Source organism: Garra rufa, chromosome 15 (assembly GCF_049309525.1).
Source record: "Garra rufa chromosome 15, GarRuf1.0, whole genome shotgun sequence".
NCBI classification, from domain to species: domain Eukaryota; kingdom Metazoa; phylum Chordata; class Actinopteri; order Cypriniformes; family Cyprinidae; genus Garra; species Garra rufa.
In genome coordinates, this window is record NC_133375.1 from 16,358,731 (window position 1) to 16,376,417 (window position 17,687).

Below are 17,687 nucleotides of genomic sequence, written 5' to 3' on the forward strand. Positions count from 1 at the left end.
GATAACTTTTTAATTTTCCAAATCATGTTTTTTATTTTGCACGTTTATAATGTTGTATATTTTACTTAATAAAAATAACCGAATTTTGAGATTAAGATTAATTGGAATTAAAAAATATGATTTTTGAAAATTATTAATTGTAAGTTATCCATTTTCGCAAATGAACTCCTCACATATTCACCATCAACTAAGAGTTTTCCCTCAAACTCTTAATTTGCTGCTTATTAATAGAGGTAGCAGTCGCCATGAAAACAAAATTAAAGTATTTAATGTGCATCTTGAGTAAATGTAATGTGATTTAGGATGTTTAGATATTTGTATGGAAAACAAAAATACAGAGGAAGATATTCCTTTTTTTAGCAATGCATGACTTTCTGATCTTCAAGCCTTCATGTGCTGAAGGGTGAATGATTACTTTTTAAAGGAGTAGTTCACTTCCAGAACAAAAAACAGATAATTTACTAACCCCCTTGTCATCCAAGATGTTCATGTCTTTCTTCCTTCAGTCATAAAGAAATAGTTTGAGGAAAACATTCCAGGATTTCTCTCCATATAGTGGACTTCTATGGTGCCCTGAGTTTGAACTTCCAAAATGCAGCTTCAAAGAGCTCTAAACGATCCCAGCCGAGGAAGAAGGGTCTTATCTAGTGAAACGATCTGTTATTTTCAAAATAAATTGACAATTTATATACCTTTACTCAAATGCTCGTCTTGTCTTGCTCTGCCTGAACTCTGTGTATTCCGGTTCAAGACAGTTAGGGTATGTCCAAAAACTCCCATCTCATTTTCTCCTCCAACTTCAAAATCATCCTACATCGCTATTTTACCTTTTTTTGTAAAGTGTGTTTAATCTTCTTTGTATGTTCAGTTTGTAAACACTGGGTCGGTACTTCTGCAGCGATGTAGGCTGATTTTGAAGTTGGAGGAGAAAATGAGATGGGAGTTTTTGGACATACCCTAACTGTCTTGAACCGGAATACACAGAGTTGATGCAAACCATTTGAAGTTAAAAAGTATATAAATTGTAATTCTTTTGATAAAATAACCAATCATTTTGATGGATAAAACCCTTCTTCCTCGGCTGAGATCGTTTAGAGTCCTCTGAAGCTGCATTTAAACTGCATTTCTGAAGTTCAAACTCGGGGCACCATAGAAGTCCACTATATGGAGAGAAATCCTGAAATGTTTTCCTCAAAAAAAATAATTACTTCACGACTGAATAAAGAAAGACATGAACATCTTGGATGACAAGGGGGTGAGTACAGTATCTGTAAATTTTTGTCCTGGAAGTGAACTACTCCTTTAAGCCCTGCAGAAACCCTGATATTCATCTCATGTGTTCATATTTGGTTATTAAAAAGAGCTCATATTACAAACCCCAACAAAGCATCTGTCCAGGTCATATTTCACCACAAAAAAGGCTAATTGTGGGTGAGACGTGACCCGAGTATGCAGCGTAAGGTGTCAGACGGATGGAGCTCTCACCTGAAGGTGACGGGGGAGATGCGGCCCATGAGTGCGTACGCCGTGACGCTCTGTAAGTGGAAGAGAACGCCGTCAAACAGCAGCAGCAGCACGACGTCCTGAGACAGTTTGAAGCTGTGTTCACTCTTCCCGCTCAGAGGCATGTCCTGCGGGACAGACACATCAAACAGGCATTAGCATCAACGGGAGCGCTTACAAACCGCCACATGCTTTATTTTAATCTGCTACACTTTTAACTACAGATGTGAGTTCTCTGTAGTTGTCTAACAGCCGTATGTGAGGCTGCTGATCAGGTGGAGTGTGTTTGCACAGACTGACCATCAGGAAGATCCAGGCAGGTATGAGCATGATGACAGCAGCAGCGCTGGTATAAAACTGGAGCTCTGGAGGACTAGACCGGAAAAAACACACACACAACAGTCCTGAGTGCTTTACAACTAACTACAAAACAAAAACACTAGCTTAGAGCACTAAACATGCAGTATCAGGGGTGCACAACTCCTCAATTCCCACAGCTCCAACCCTAACTAAACTACGGAGCCCCTTACGTCACCTGTAGAAGAAAAATAATTAATCCGTGGGGACGGTTTTGCAATTCGTTCCCTCAGTTTATAAACCGTACCCACGAATTCTTAAACTGTTCCCTCGGTTAAATAAATCGTGCCCACGGATTAACAAACCGTACCCACGAATTTCCAATCCGTGCGCTCAGATTTTGTAAACCGTACCCTCGGATTTTGAATCCGTGCCCACAAATTCATAATCCGTGCGCACGCTTTAGCAATCCGTTCCCACAGGTTTGTAAACTGTACTCATGGATTTGTGGCCCCGCCCCCAAATTCATCCAGGCCACCTGTTTATAGGTGCTGGATGCATTGTATTGCATTTATTAAACTTTATTTTCTCATAGTAGGCTATATGAGACCATGGAACACTGACAAAACAGAGTTTTTAGCGTTTATTTTATATTAATCACTAACAGATTAGCTGCTAAAACACCACACCTGTGTTTTATCCTATTGGTTATTGTTATCCTATTATATATTGGTTATTAATGTAAAATAAACACTAAAAAGATGAAGTTTTGTAAGTGCGAATCATGGTAAATTAACGAAACAAATAATGTACAGGTTATGTGTCATTACTTTGCTCTCAAACTAAATGCAATGTAATATATTACATATTTAATAATTACATTAGCCTAACAGTGAAGCATGCATCTAACTCTGGGTGAAAAGATTATCATAAAATCGCCAAAATGAGTCTACATGTTAAGAATAAACAAACACATTTGTGCACTCATTTATTTAGCCTATAAATTAAAATAATAATTACTATTTTAAGTATTATGACGTAAACAGCTTATACTACTGTTTCTACTGATCGGGGCCACAAATCCGTGAGTACAATTTAAAACCCGTGGGAACGGATTGCTGAAGCGTGCGCACAGATTATGAATTTGTGGGCACGGATTCAAAATCCGAGGGTACGGTTTACAAAATCTGAGCGCACGGATTGGAAATTCGTGGGCACGATTTATTAAACCAAGGGAACAGTTTAAGAATTCGTGGGTACAGTTTATAAACTGAGGGAACGAATTGCAAAACCGTCCCCACGGATTAATTATTTTTCTTCTACAGGTGACGTAAGGGGCTCCGTACTAAACACACCTGATCCAGCTTTTTTTAATTAAACCCTTCAGGCTTATCTGAGAACTACAGCTGAACTCTGCACCCCTGGAGGAAAATAATGCTGCGTTCCAGGCAACCCATAACCAGTGTTTTTCCAACCTTCTACCTGTGAAAGTGCACTGGAGCGGCAGTCAAACCCGTGACTTCCCACTCGTGAACTTCTGCTAGATCGATGTACTCCCAGTTCCGAGTTCTGACGTGACATAGCCCAGAAACACTATGTCAGCCCCTACGGATGCGGTGTTTATGCAAGTGGCACACGGTGGAAAAATAGACTTTAGGACAATATAACGTTGCAATAGGGCTGGGCAATATATCGAACGATATTGTGAGGCGCGTTTAGTCAATGAAGCCGGTGCTTTGATTAGTAGTATTAGTCGCATTCGATATTTAGCGCGATATGGCATAGCTTGTCAGAGATTTACGTCTCTGTGTATCAATTGCCGCTCCAGCGGAACCTGAGCGGAACGCACGTGATGGAGATTTACTACTAATCAAAGCACCGGCTTCACTGACTAAACGCGCCACACAATATCGTTCGATATATTGCCCAGCCCTACGTTGCAATCAAATTAATAATAATGTAATAATAATTAATGTGCTCAGGCAGTTTGGCGTGACTTGCTTGGAACGCTACAAAGTTTAAAAATCCCATATGCTGCGTCCCAATTCGCATACCATCCGTCCTAAATAGTATTCAAAAATAGAATTAGTATGTCCCAAATTGACCTTATGCACGGAATACTTCCTTGTTTAGTCAAGCCAGCTCAGTCATTTCCGGTCAACTGTACTGTACCTTAATATGAGCGTACTTTGCTCGTTTTCTCTACATAATACATTCACTATTGAAGAAAAGTGTTGTTTATCTAAGAGGACCAAACGTCCATGTATACTGTTTCAAGAATGACAAATGCCAGTTTAAAAAAATTCGCGAGTAAATCGGCTAAATATGCGCGAGTCATTGCTATGATTGACAGTAATAACCGGACAAACATCTGACATCTGATGTCAAAAAAAGAGCTTAAATAATTCAGATTAAATACAGAGTAACAAAACTACAGCAGTAACAAGTATGTGCTGGTTAAATATATGCTATTTAATTTTACAGTTCAAGATAAAACTTAAAAGATAAAAAGATTACTAAAAAGATTACATTTTTAAAAGATTCAATTTTATAAAGTGTTTCAAATTCCTATCGATTCATATCGAGTGCATTATTTAATTAATATCCCACAAATATTTAACATATGTGTAGTGAACTATATTAGTAAATAATTCACTCTTAGGCTGTTTGTGTGTGAGCTTAATGACTTTCTGCACTTGCTATACTATATACTTAAGGGCGGTAAAAGTAATACAATTTATTATACTAGTAATTTTATAATAAATCGAAAAGCAAGACGTCTTGAAAATAGAGGGAGTTTGAAAGGCAGTAATAATAAATAATCATCTGCTGCCATCTATTGGTTATAAGCGGTAATTCCACATTATTTTAGCCAAAAACAGACGTTTTCCGTGAAAAGTAATTTTTTTCCGATGCCGTTTTTATGAATGAAAAGTGAGTCCTTGAAGTTTATTTCACAGCTGTAGAGTTAGAAAATAATAAAGGCTTTAAAATATTGCAAGATTTTAAAAATGTGTTCATGATTATGAAGGCAAGTTAGTGATTATCAAAAATATGATGTCCTTGAAGAGAAATTTCGCTATAGCTAACGTTAGCATAAACACATTATGATGGTGTTTAGCTGTCAGCATTTAAATGTACAACTATGCAGATACGGAGAGTACGGGATAGCCAGGCTCCGCATTTAAATTATTTAGCTATTTAAATTATGTTGTTAAATAATATGAAACTGAATGTTCACGCCGCTAACATTGTTTATAATGTTGCAATTATATTTTTTCTCAGTTTCTGATAAGAATGAGGCAGTAGATAAGTCTCACGAGTGTCCACCTAAGCTATAACACATATAAAATGAGCTTCAGCGGAAGTTTACGAGCTGGCTTATATTTATGCGGAAGTTCTAAAGAACGCTCCGTGCATAAGGTCAATTGTAGTATGTTTAAAAAAGTATTCCAAAGATTCCCGGATGGTCTACTACTTAACTCCGGAATTCGAAGTGCGGATCAACGAACACTCTAACGGCTGATATTGACCACAACACATTGTGCGGTGAACGAGGATTCGATTAGAACTACAAACACGCATAAAAAAAAAACTACAAATATGGTGGATATGCGCGACCAACAGACAGGTAAAGAAAGGGGTTTGAGTGATAAATAATCAATGTGTAACCTAATAAAAATATATATATATATTTAATGTTATCCACGGTATATTTCATGTGCATGAAGTAAAGTGCCTCTCTAATACGGTAGGAAATCAAATTAAACGAAATGTAGATGATGTTAACTGTGATGATTGACAGGGCAGTTTAAACAGTGACAGGTAACTAAGCAACAGAGCGTCCGTTAAAGACGAAGTAGTATGTCCCAAAGCTTGGCTACTATTCTGCTACACACTCAAAAGTATGTACTTTTTCTTCACAAAAAGAGTACATACTTTTAGAGCATAGTATAAGTAGGCGAATTGAGACGCAGCAATAGACTTGCAACTGTCAAAACTCCCAGAATCCATTCAAACTCCCATTCCATCTAATATTTCTAATGTATTTAACTATCTAGCTAGCCTAGCAACTACAATCATGCTAGAAACAGGCTAGCAACTTGCTAATCATGTTAGAACAATGCTAACAGCCCTGATAGCACACATACAATCTCGGAGATGTCTATTTGACACCTGCAAGACATCTGCAATACAAAGACGTTTCCTATCAGATATCAAATAGACGTCTATTAGATGTCTTTAAGATGTTTATGAATTAAAATGTATGTAAAACTGCCATCTTACAGACGTCTGCCAGACATCTGTACACAGCAGATGCTTTCCAGATCAAGAGATCTTTAACAGACATCTTGCAGACGTACGTGTGCTATCTGGGAGCTTTGTTAATCATGCTAGAAACATGTGAGCAACTTGCTAATAATGCTAGAAACATGCTAGCAGCTTGGTAATGACATGCTAATAATGCAAGCAACATTAATTATGCTAGAAACATGTTAGAAACATACTAACAACTTGCTAATCAACCTAGAAACATGTTAGATACTAAACATGCTAGTAAAAATGTAGAATCATGCCAAGTACATTCTAATCATGCTAGCAACATGCTAATCATCTAATCTATCTGTATGAAGTTTAAAACTTTTACAGCTGCTTTAACCTTTCAAGCTAGGCTTTCTCAAGCCAACCTAAAGCTTGTCTTGACAGACTTTATCTAGTTGATATTATTATTTCTGCAAAAATAATAATTTAACCGTTTTAAACCTGAAAATATTTTTAAATACTTACTATGTTTATATACTATATTCAAAAGGAAAATAATTTTTATATATCTATTTATTTACTTGCTAGATCAGAGTTTCTTCCCGTGTTATGAATTTTTAAGACCTTTTTAGGACCAATTACAGAAAATAAAGAAAGAAAGAAATCGAAGGGAAAACAATGTTCTCTAAATGTAAATGTCTAGTATTAGCAATGCAGCAAAAAAATACAGTTACAACTGATCTTTTTAACTCATTTTACAAAAGATATCTTAAGTAAAATATCACTTTTACGTGATCACGCTACAAAATATTTCTATTCATTCTCAGTCATTTGTCTTGTTTTCCAGTACAGATGTCTAAACATTTACTTGTTTTATTTGGTTATTCACCTGCCAAAATACTTTTCTTATAAAATATTTAAATGTAATTAAATAAAATAATTTAGATTTAAATGAAATTGAATTAAATTGCCCTCAGGCAATCAATATTAAGAACACAAACACTATTTATACACTCATTTATCTAATACACATACTTAGTCTGCATTTCAAATTTGCACATAACATACCTGTGCATACAAAATTGTCAATTTGCATATATCGTTATTACCCATTTACTCCTTTTATCTTTATTCTTTCATTATCTGCGTCTTATCTTGTCATTCTGCTGCACTGTGGAAGCTTTTGTCACAAAAACAAATTCCTCGTATGTGTAAACATACCCGCCAATAACGCTCATTCTGATTCTAGATCTGATATTCTGTCTTGTTTTAGGCTTTTAAACTTGCTTCATTTTGTTTAATTTCTCATAAAACACAGTCTCGAGTTAATGCATCTTGATTTAATGATGTTTAGATGTTCATACTGGAAAACAAAACAACATCCCGAGGAAGATGTTAATGTTATGCAGTGCATGCAGCATTTAATACCATGACTTTTATAAATTCAAGACTTTCTGCTTTAATTATTAAGAGCTTTTTAGCCATTAAATAAAATGTTTTGTTAAAATAATGAAACGCGAATACTGAAATCATGTTAATAATGTGATTATCATTATGTTGGACATGCTTAGATGTGCGCATGAAAGTACAACCTCTCTCACCTGAACTTGTACTTGTCTCCACTCAGCAGTTTCTTGGAGAACACATTCTGTAAGCTAAGAGACAAAAACAGCGCATTAGACTGGAGTTAATGGTGAAGTGTCAGTATGCTGGAGGTGTATGAGAGCAGCACCAGTCCATGATGTTGGTGGAGAGAGCGGCGGAGAAGCCCAGCATGTTGAAGCTGATCTCGGTGGCGGTGCAGAGAGCCAGACCCGCCATCACAGGAATCAGAGACAAATTCACCCAGAAACCTGCAACACAAACACACTTGACACTGAGCCACAGTATATTCTCCCGGTGATTCCTGCAATGTTGGTCAGGTGTTTGAGTGGTTGCTAGGCGGTTATTTACTGACTCAAGTAAAAGAACACAACCCTAATGAATGTCTCTGGTATTCAGCTCTCTAGAAATTAAATAGAATTAGTCTGTCACGTGGAAAAAATACCATTTTTGAAGTGTTTTTGAATGAAAGAAGCTGCTTCTGTTCATAAAGGGTGCTTTAGATTCATAAATACAGTAAAAATTGTAAAATATTATTACTATTTAAAGCAGCTGTTAAACTGTAATTGATTGCTGTGATCATTACTCATCATTATTTATCTGTGAACCCTGATAAATAAATGTTTGACGGTTTCCAAAAAAATATTGTGCAGCACAAGTCTTTTCAACATTGATAATAATCAGAAATGTTTGAGCAGCAAATCAGCATATTAGGATGCTTTCTGGAGGATCATGTGACGCTGAAGACTGCAGTAATGATGCTGAAAATTCAATTTTGATCACAGCACTTACCTTTACAAAGAAACAGCTGTTTTAAATTGTAATCATATTATTTCACAATAGTAATATCGGATTTAAAAATGCAGCCTTGGTCAACAGAAGCAACTTCATTAAAAACATTTAAATTGTTAATTTATTATACTTTTGACTGGAAATATATGAGTTGGGTCTGTTTTTATGGTATGTTTTTCAACTGTTTTGTCATGCGTTTTAAAGAATTAGTTCACTTTCAGAAAAAAAATGTTTTTCTTTCGTCAGTCGATAAGAAATTATGTTTTTTGAGGAAAACATTTCAGGATTTCTCTCCATATAGTGGACTTCTATGGTGCCCAGAGTTTGAACTTCCAAAATGCAGTTTAAATGCAGCTTCAAAGGACTCTAAACGATCCCAGCCGAGGAAGAAGGCTCTTATCTAGTAAAACGATTGGTAATTTTCAAAACAAATTGACAATTAATATATACTTTTTAACCTCAAATGCTCATCTTGTCTTATGCGTAGTCTCTGTATTCCAGTTCAAGACAGTTAGGGTATGTCCAAAAACTCCCATCTCATTTTCGTCTTCAACTTCAAAATCGTCCTACAACACTGTTTTACCTTTTTTGTAAAGGGCGTTTGATCTTCTTCGCACATTAACTTTGAAAACACTGGGTTGGTACTTCTGCAGCGATGTAGGACGATTTTGAAGTCAGCGATGAAGATGGGAGTTTTTGGACATACCCTAACTGTACTGACCCAGATCACACAGACTTCACATGAGATAAGACAAGACAAGCATTTGAGGTTATAAAGTATATAAGTTGTCAAATTGTTTAAAAAAATAACCAATCATTTCGCCTTCTTCCTCAGCTAGGATTGTTTAGAGCTCTTTGAAGCTGCATTTTGGCACCATAAAAGTCCACTATATGGAGAGAAATCCTGAAATGTTTAAAAAACAACATTTCTTATCGACTGAAGAAAGAAAGACATGAGCATCTTGGATGACAAGGGGGTGAGTACATTATCTGTACATTTTTGTTCTGAAAGTGAACTAATGCTTTAAGTCAGATGACTCAGAAACGTCACGGCAGCAGTATTAATAGAGCAGTGAGCACTAGTGAGAGCGATGCACAGCTGTTGTGGTGTGAGGAGCGTCTCACCTGTGTATTCTCCCAGTATGAGGCGGGACATGATGACAGTGAAGATGGGCGCGGAGCTCTTCACCGTCTCAGCGAATGACACAGCAACATTCTTCAGGCTAACCAAACCCAACACTACAGTTGTGAACCTGACAGCCCACACACACAAAAGAAGAAAAATAAGGCTGCTGCGCCAGAAAAACAAGTTTCACCGTTTACTTTATCAAGTGACAGCAGATCTGATGCACAGACAGTTGTTTTACACGAAGTTGACCGCTATTGTGTGAATCTTATAAAAACATGCCTGGCTCATGCTGCACTACAAAAACAAGAAACACATTCAGCTCCACTATTATATATGCTGACCATGCTAAGAAAACCTGAATAATTATTACTTCCTGAAAGCAGGATTTTCATTTCTGCATTACAGACACGAAAACCTTTGTTACGCATAAAGAAGAGGGCAACGAAAATAATCCTGCAATGCAAATATGCAAAAGGACTCATTTTCTTCTCAAAATTGATTAAGAGGTGTAATGTTCCCTTGATATGTCTTTGTAAAATTCTAATACAATTACATTTTCAACTTATTAAAGCACACATGCAACATCACATTTTGTTTAGAGAACTTCTTTTATCCCACTAAACTGCATTACCAAAGTTGTGTGCGTGTCGTATCGTACTATAAAACACATTATCAACAAATAAAGGCTTGTAAGTGCAAACACACCTCATCAGTCCAACAAACAACATGATCATGAGGAAGTTGGGCGGGTATTCGGGGCGGGATTTGTGGTGGTACAGGGGGCACGGCACGAACATCTTAACGCAGCCAATGACAGTCGTGGTGAGCATCTGGACGGCACCTGAAAGAATATTTGCATATAAAAAATAAAATAAAAAATTCACCCAAAAAATAAACTCTGCTTAAGCTTCACTCATCCTTAGGCCATCAGAGATGTAGAGGAGTTTGTTTCTTCATCAGAACAGATTTAGAGAAATGTGGCATTCCATCATTTGCTCGCAGTGAATGGGTGCCGTCAGAATGAGAGTCCAAACAGCTGATAAAAACATCACAACAATCCACACCACTCCAGTCCATCAGTTAACATCTTGAAAATATACAAAATCCATCATTAAGACATTTTTAGCTAAAATAGGAGTCCATAATCAATATTACTGCTTCCTCCAGTGAAAAAGCCCATCTCCTGTTGTCTCTCACATCCAAATCCAACCACAGATTTCTCTCCTGATTCAGACCAGACCGCTTTTTCACTGGAGGAAGCTTTATTACGGACTATGGAGTCGTATTTTAGCTAAAAACATCTTCATGATGGACTTGTTTTGCTTTTGTCTTCTCAGGATGTCAACTGATGGACTGGAGTGGTGTGGATTATTGTGATGTTTGGAGTCTCATTCTTGCGGCACCCATTCGCTGCAGAGGATCCAGTGATGGAATCAGACATTTCCGCAAATCTGACGAACAAACAAACTCATCTACATCTTGGATGGCCTGAGGGTGAGCACATTTGCAACACATTTTAATTTTTGGCTGAGCTATTCCCTTTAAGGTTCATCTCACTCTCTAATCTGAAAAAGATAAGCTTAAGGCAGCAGGTCTTGTTTGCATAGACCGTGTTTTATTGCATCTCTGTTTGAGAATCAGTGTTCACAAACACTCGATTAAATCAGAAGGCAATTGCGCAACAGGCGTAAACTTACCCAGCATGCTCGGCTCTCCCTCCAGCAGAGACAGGATGTACTTGTTGAGGAAGAGCGTGCAGAAGCTGAAGAAGTACCAGAGCGCCAGGTACGTCAGAGCCCTGGAGTTCCAGACGCCCGAGTCGGCCTCGATCACCGTGGTCTCGGTGATGGTGATCTTCAGGACCGGCTCTCCCGGCGTGCTCTCGCTGCGGGCCAGCAGCACCCTCTCCTGCCGCGGCCTGAAGCTGCCGAACGAGGGCCAGAACGCAGATTTCCCGGAGCGCCCGTTGCCGGTCATGGTGCAGGAAGACGGTGGCAGCGGGGCAAACTCCAGGAGTAATAAAGCAATGAATGTGCAAACACTTCACATACTACAGTAGACAGCAGGAGCATATGCAACAAGAGTCCCCAAGAGCTGCTCCACGTGGACATCTGCCGACACAGAACAACACATTCCAGTCCAAAACACCAGGCCATCATATAACAGACTCTTAATACTTTACAAAACAAGCTTTTTAATGGAACACAAATATGTTCTCTGAATATTCATGTCATGCAAATGTTAATCCAAGTGCAACTTCCAATAAATGTCCATTACTTTTTAATCTGTTTTACAAAACAAAGCGCAAGGCTTGAACAGATTGATTCAAACATTTGAATATGGAAATAACTTAATGTACTTCTGATCACACACAAAAAAGTGATGCTCTTTCTCAACCTTTGTCTTGTTTTCCAGTGCAATGTCTCTTAAAGGATAACTGTTGCCAAAATGCAACCTGGGCTGTTTTTTTTTTTTTTACTGTAAACGAGACAAACTTATATCTAAAAGCATAATTACGACAAACGAGCCGTTTTTGAGATTGACCGTGATTTCGTTTTGTGGTCAATGGCGGGTGAATGGGAGTACTAGGGGCATACATTTGAGCGCATCAAAATCAATATTTTTACAACACTAAGAAGACTCGACACACCATGAAACTTTGCTGGAAGTATCGCCTGGGTCTCTACACATGAACTCCAGCGTTGAGAACATTGTTTGTGTACAGAGTTTGCTAAAAAGGTTTTGAACAACTCACTTTCACTGTTTGGGTTTCCGCTCGCGGCCGTCTTGCCAGTCAAGAGGTGTCCATCTCCGAATGCGAGGATGGATAGCTCCTAAAGCATATTTCCATATAAATGCACGGCTAATTCGTTGTTTTGTCGCAAGTGAAAAACAATATTAAACTTTTAGTTGTAAAAAGAGCCTCATATAAGCCTAATATTTCGTCCTATGGAGTCGCATTCGGAGATGGACACTTCTTGTCTGGCAAAACGGCCGCGAGCGGAAACCCAAACAGTGAAAGTGAGTTGTTCAAAAACTTTCTTTTTAGTAAACTCTGTGTACACAGACAATGTTCTCAATGCTGGAGTTCATGTGTAGAGACCCAGACGATACTTCCAGCAAAGTTTCATGGTGTGTCGAGTCTTCTTAGTGTCGTAAAAATATTGATTTTGATTCGCTCAAATTTATGCCCCTAGTACTCCCATTCACCGGCCATTGACCACAAAACGAAATCACGGTCAATCTCAAAAACGGCTCGTTTGTCATAATTATGCTTTTAGATATAAGTTTGTCTCGTTTACAGTAAGAAAAACAGCCCAGGTTGCATTTTGGCAATAGTTATCCTTTAAATAAAGACACGCTTACTTAAGAAATCAGGTTTTATGAGAAACTGAAGTTTAATATCAAAATGAAAACAATTATCTGCCAATGTGCTCAAAAAAATCAAAAATGAATAAAATCAAATCTTCATTTTGCATTGTTGTAAATGCATTTTGATTTATGGATGTTTAGTTCTTTATATTGCAAAACAAAACACAAATACTAAGGAATATTTTCGTTTTTTGAAATGCATGCAACACTTAATGCCATGACTTTATGAACCATTTTAAGAAGTCAGGTTTTATGAGAAACTTAAGTTTAAGATTAAAATGAAAACAACTATCTGCTAATGGGCTCAACAAAAATCAAGTTAATTAGAATGGAAAACAGGTTTTACGCATAAACTCAAAAATGAATATCTTTATTTTGCTTTGTGGGTGTTTAGATATTTATACTGTAAAACAAAACACAAATACTAAGGAAAATGTTTTTGAGATGCATGCAACACTTAATGCCATGACTTCTAAAGCATTTTAAGATCTGTAGAAACCCTGTAAGTAAGATGTACATTCGTTTAAAAGCATGTAGCATATATGCAAACAGACAAACAGCTTGCATTGTATGTTCACACAGAGACTGCTATCTGAAATGTCTGAATGCTGCTGCATTTCAAATGATGTTACATGTTTTCTCAGCACTAACTTTAGTGAGCTCAGTGATTGTGACTATATCAACTCACTTCGCTCAAGTTCATCACATTTGCTGTGTGTAAACAAAAAGCACTTATGACATGTTGCTAATTAAATGACAATGACATTTTAACAGGCATCTTTGGCTTGTGTCCAAATACTACTTAAGTATTTATGAACGTATTATATTCAAGAATACAGCCGCAGGGCTGGTTTATGTACTTGATGTCTTGTATGTAAGTTTATTTGGGCTTTTGATTATTTAAATGGCCTAAAAGTTGCTCTATTCATGTTATAATTATTACAAAGTCATCTCGAGCAGTCGAAAACAAAGATCAGATAAGATCAGACTCGACCGTGTCAAGAATTCATTCAGCAAAATAGCTGAACGTCCTGTATGAACACCAGTAAGTTATATCTGACCACATGATATGATAGCGTTTAATAAAAATGTAGTACTCAACCCAGTGTGTTCATCCGAGACATTTAAGCCAGAGCGAAATACACTTCATCTTCTCTCCAGCGACTCGTTCCCCTGTCTCGATGGAGGAGCCTGAGGCTGAAGTTCAGCTCAAATCATGAGGTGTGTGTCAGTGTGTGTCTGTGTGTGTGAGAGTCCGCATGGATCCTGAGATATCGACAAGTCTTCAGCTCACGGCTGTGTGGAAACCAACTCCTCGCTATTGTTTCTCTTTCCTGATGTGAGTGCGGGACCATCTGGAGCGCGAGCGGCGTAAGTCTGCGCAGTCTGACAAAGGCACAGCACTGAGAGACTCGCGGATGTTTCCTTCCTCCAGTGCTTTCGCTTTCAATCGGTCTGCGCTATTGCAGCGCAGCTTTGACTGGAATCACTACATAAAGGACAGTTTGCGGAAGTTTAAACACACAAAAAAAGAAAAAAACGTAAACGCAGGAATGGCTATCGGGTTTACAATGGTATTTTGAAAGGGCGGAGTCTAGCGGCCAAAACGTGACTCCATTGGTCAGTGATACTGACCAATTGGGACAGTGAATGATCTCATACAACACTCGACTTTTCTAAGCGACTTTTCTTTTTTTTTTTTAGAACAAAACATAAAAAGAACATACAAGGGCAATTACATAATACATAAAACATAACATAAAAAGAAAATTAAAATCAAAATAAGGAAAGTAGTAACATCACATATCCATAATCAAGTACAAATAGTTATAAGTTATTCAAGAAAAAAAGATATATTTAAGGCTTTAAAGTAATTTACCGGGGTTTTTTTTTTTTTTTTTTTTTGCTTTGCTATTATTTGTTTCTTTTAATGTACACAGGTAGTGACCAATTTCTATTTTAAAATGAGTAAAATTAGTTTCTTTCACTGCCCATTTACATTTATGAATAAAAAACTTTCCATATCTGTGACCCTGGACCACAAAACCAGTCGTAAGTGTAAATTTGTCGAAATTGAGATTCGTATGTCATCTGAAAGCTGAGTAAATAAGCTTTCCATTGATATATTGTTTGTTAAAATAGGACAATGTTTGTCTGAGATACAACTATTTGAAAATCTGGAATCTGAGGGTGCAAAAAAATCTAAATATTGAGAAAATCGCCTTTAAAGTTGTCCAAATGAAGTTCTTAGCAATGCATATTACTAATCAAAAATCAAGTTTTTATATATTTATGGTAGAAAATGTACAAAATATCTTCATGGAACATGATCTTTACTTAATATGCTAATGATTTTTGGCATAAAAGAAAAATCTATAATTTTGACCCATACAGTGTATTTTTGGCTATTGCTACAAATATACCCGTGCTACTTAAGACTGGTTTTGGGGTCACGGGTCACATATAATGAGTAAATTCACAATATACCAAATTTTGAAGTCAGCAGTATACTCATAAAAAAAATGAAAAATAATTTTCTTTGAGTTGCAATTCAACATTAGTATTTTGTTTAATAAAAAACAAACAAAAAAATAAACAAATCACACCAAAACAATTTTGTATAAATACAATCATAAAATAAATGGACAGCGACTTTTCTTTTTCTCTTGATTCTTCCAGTTCCTTTCAGTTAAAACATATAATTTGTTACTATAAAGGTAAAACTAGTATTTCAGTGAATTACACAATTTTTTGTTCATAAACAAAAATTCTCTGAATCGCAGCCTTCTTTTTTCATTTTTTAATTGAAAATGATGCTTTCCTTAAAACTCTTAGATTGATTAATTTTGTGATAGAATTTTGAAATATTATGAGGATTGTTTTGGTAATATCAATTCGTAATGTGTTTTTATTATTATTTTTTTATATATATATTTATTTTAAGTTATTATTATAATTTTCTTATTCGTCTGTAAATTTTTGTCTTTGTATGTGAAACTTTACAAGATGTGATGTTTTGTCTTGTTATTATCTTTTCCTGTAAAGGTTTTGTATGTTCTGTACATTTTGCATAATAATAAAAAAAGACTTTTCTTTTCCTTTTGTTGAAGAAACAGCTGCCCATTTGTTTTTTGATTGTGGTGTTACCAAGAATGATGGGTTGAATTAAGCTCATATAGCCTTACAAATCTTTCGACCTCAAAGATGTTGTTTTTTATTATGAAAATCCAAAACAACTATCTGTTGAATATGTTGTTAACTTTCTTATACTGAATACAAAATGTTTCATTCATAAACAAAAACGGCTTAAATCTTCTCTTTCTTTTTCCCTTTTTCTTGCTGAACTTGATTCTGTTGTTTCTTCTCTTAGACTTACAAATAGCAAAAAGAGTGCCAAATTTTTGTTGCATTATGACAATTTTTCTAAAAGGATGTCATTTATTTTTATACTTTTCTGTTCTATATGGATTACACCATAATTTGATGTTTGCAAATCCAGAATATTATTTTCTGTTTTTATCTTATGATTGTTCCTTGTAGGAATTTATCAACGTAATTTCCCTGTTCTATATGTTGTACAAGTTGTGCAATAATAAAAAATCTTTTTCTTTCTTCTCAAATTTAATTTATTTTAATTTCTATATGAGCCCATGGCTTAATGTTTTGTTTTTAGTTATTTTTCAGCATCTTTGTATATTGTTTTATGTCTATTTTTGTTGTTGTAATCTGTTTTGGGCTGTAAATGTGTGTATTTATCTTTATGTTCAATAAAAAAAAGTGAAGTCGAGCCCATCATGTTGAGTTCTTTCCTTTGTCAGGTACAATTCATTGTATATAGTGCACAAAAAATGTTTACAGTAAGACAGAAGCATGCCCTGATAATTTACCAACTCTTGCTATTAAAGGGACAGTTCATCAATTAAATTTTCCATGTCGATTTATTAATTATTCTCTCTCGTGTCGTTTCAAACCCGTTTGATTCACTCCTTACTTTACTTTTTTCTTACTTTATGTTCCACAAAATAACAAATGTGACCCTGAACACACAAAATCATTAGAGCTGGGTAGATTACTTACAAATTGTAATCCGTTACTGATTCCAAATCACAAAAATTGTAGTCAGTAACTTAATCCATTACATTAGACATTTTACACCGTGTTCCAAATTATTATGCAAATGATATCTTTCTCCGATTTTCATAATTAGTCAATGCAAATGACAGTCAGTATAATTTTTTAAGTCATCAACCATTAGGGTATAATTCGAATTTTATTGAACAAACCTCCTAATGATAACAGTATTTATTTCAAAAATAAAAAACTGAAAATGCACTGTTCCAAATTATTATGCACAACAGAGTTAAAACATTGTATAGGTTGTAAAGAACTGAAAATGGGCATTTGCTGAATTTGCAGCATTAGGTGGTCATATTTACTGAAATCAAAAGCTATTTCAATCAAAAACATCCTAACTGGGCAAGTTACATCTTAACATAGGATCCCTTCTTTGATATCGCTATCACAATTCTTGCATCCATTGAACTTGTGAGTTTTTGGAGAGTTTCTGATTGAATATGTTTGCAGGATGTCAGAATAGCCTCCCAGAGCTGCTGTTTTGATGTGAACTGCTTCCCACCCTCATAGATCTTTTGCTTGAGGATGCTCCAAAGGTTCTCAATCTGGTTGAGGTCAGGGGAGGATGGTGGCCACACCATGAGTTTCTCATCTT

The 17,687-nt window shown here is 36.2% G+C and overlaps 1 protein-coding gene across 1 annotated transcript in view; it reads right to left on the reverse strand.

Moving 5' to 3' along the window:
- Nucleotides 1–14,345, reverse strand: part of LOC141287222 (solute carrier family 35 member E2A-like) — a 16,802-nt gene extending 2,457 nt beyond the window's left edge. The window contains exons 1-8 of the mRNA XM_073819356.1: nucleotides 14,061–14,345; nucleotides 11,284–11,697; nucleotides 10,292–10,427; nucleotides 9,583–9,710; nucleotides 7,796–7,916; nucleotides 7,665–7,718; nucleotides 1,804–1,876; nucleotides 1,486–1,631 (exon numbers count right to left, since the gene is read on the reverse strand). Coding sequence (XP_073675457.1) covers nucleotides 1,486–1,631; nucleotides 1,804–1,876; nucleotides 7,665–7,718; nucleotides 7,796–7,916; nucleotides 9,583–9,710; nucleotides 10,292–10,427; nucleotides 11,284–11,563 — 938 coding nt within the window. The 5' untranslated portion in view covers nucleotides 11,564–11,697; nucleotides 14,061–14,345. The remainder of the gene's footprint in view (nucleotides 1–1,485; nucleotides 1,632–1,803; nucleotides 1,877–7,664; nucleotides 7,719–7,795; nucleotides 7,917–9,582; nucleotides 9,711–10,291; nucleotides 10,428–11,283; nucleotides 11,698–14,060) is intronic.
- Nucleotides 14,346–17,687: the final 3,342 nt, after the last annotated feature.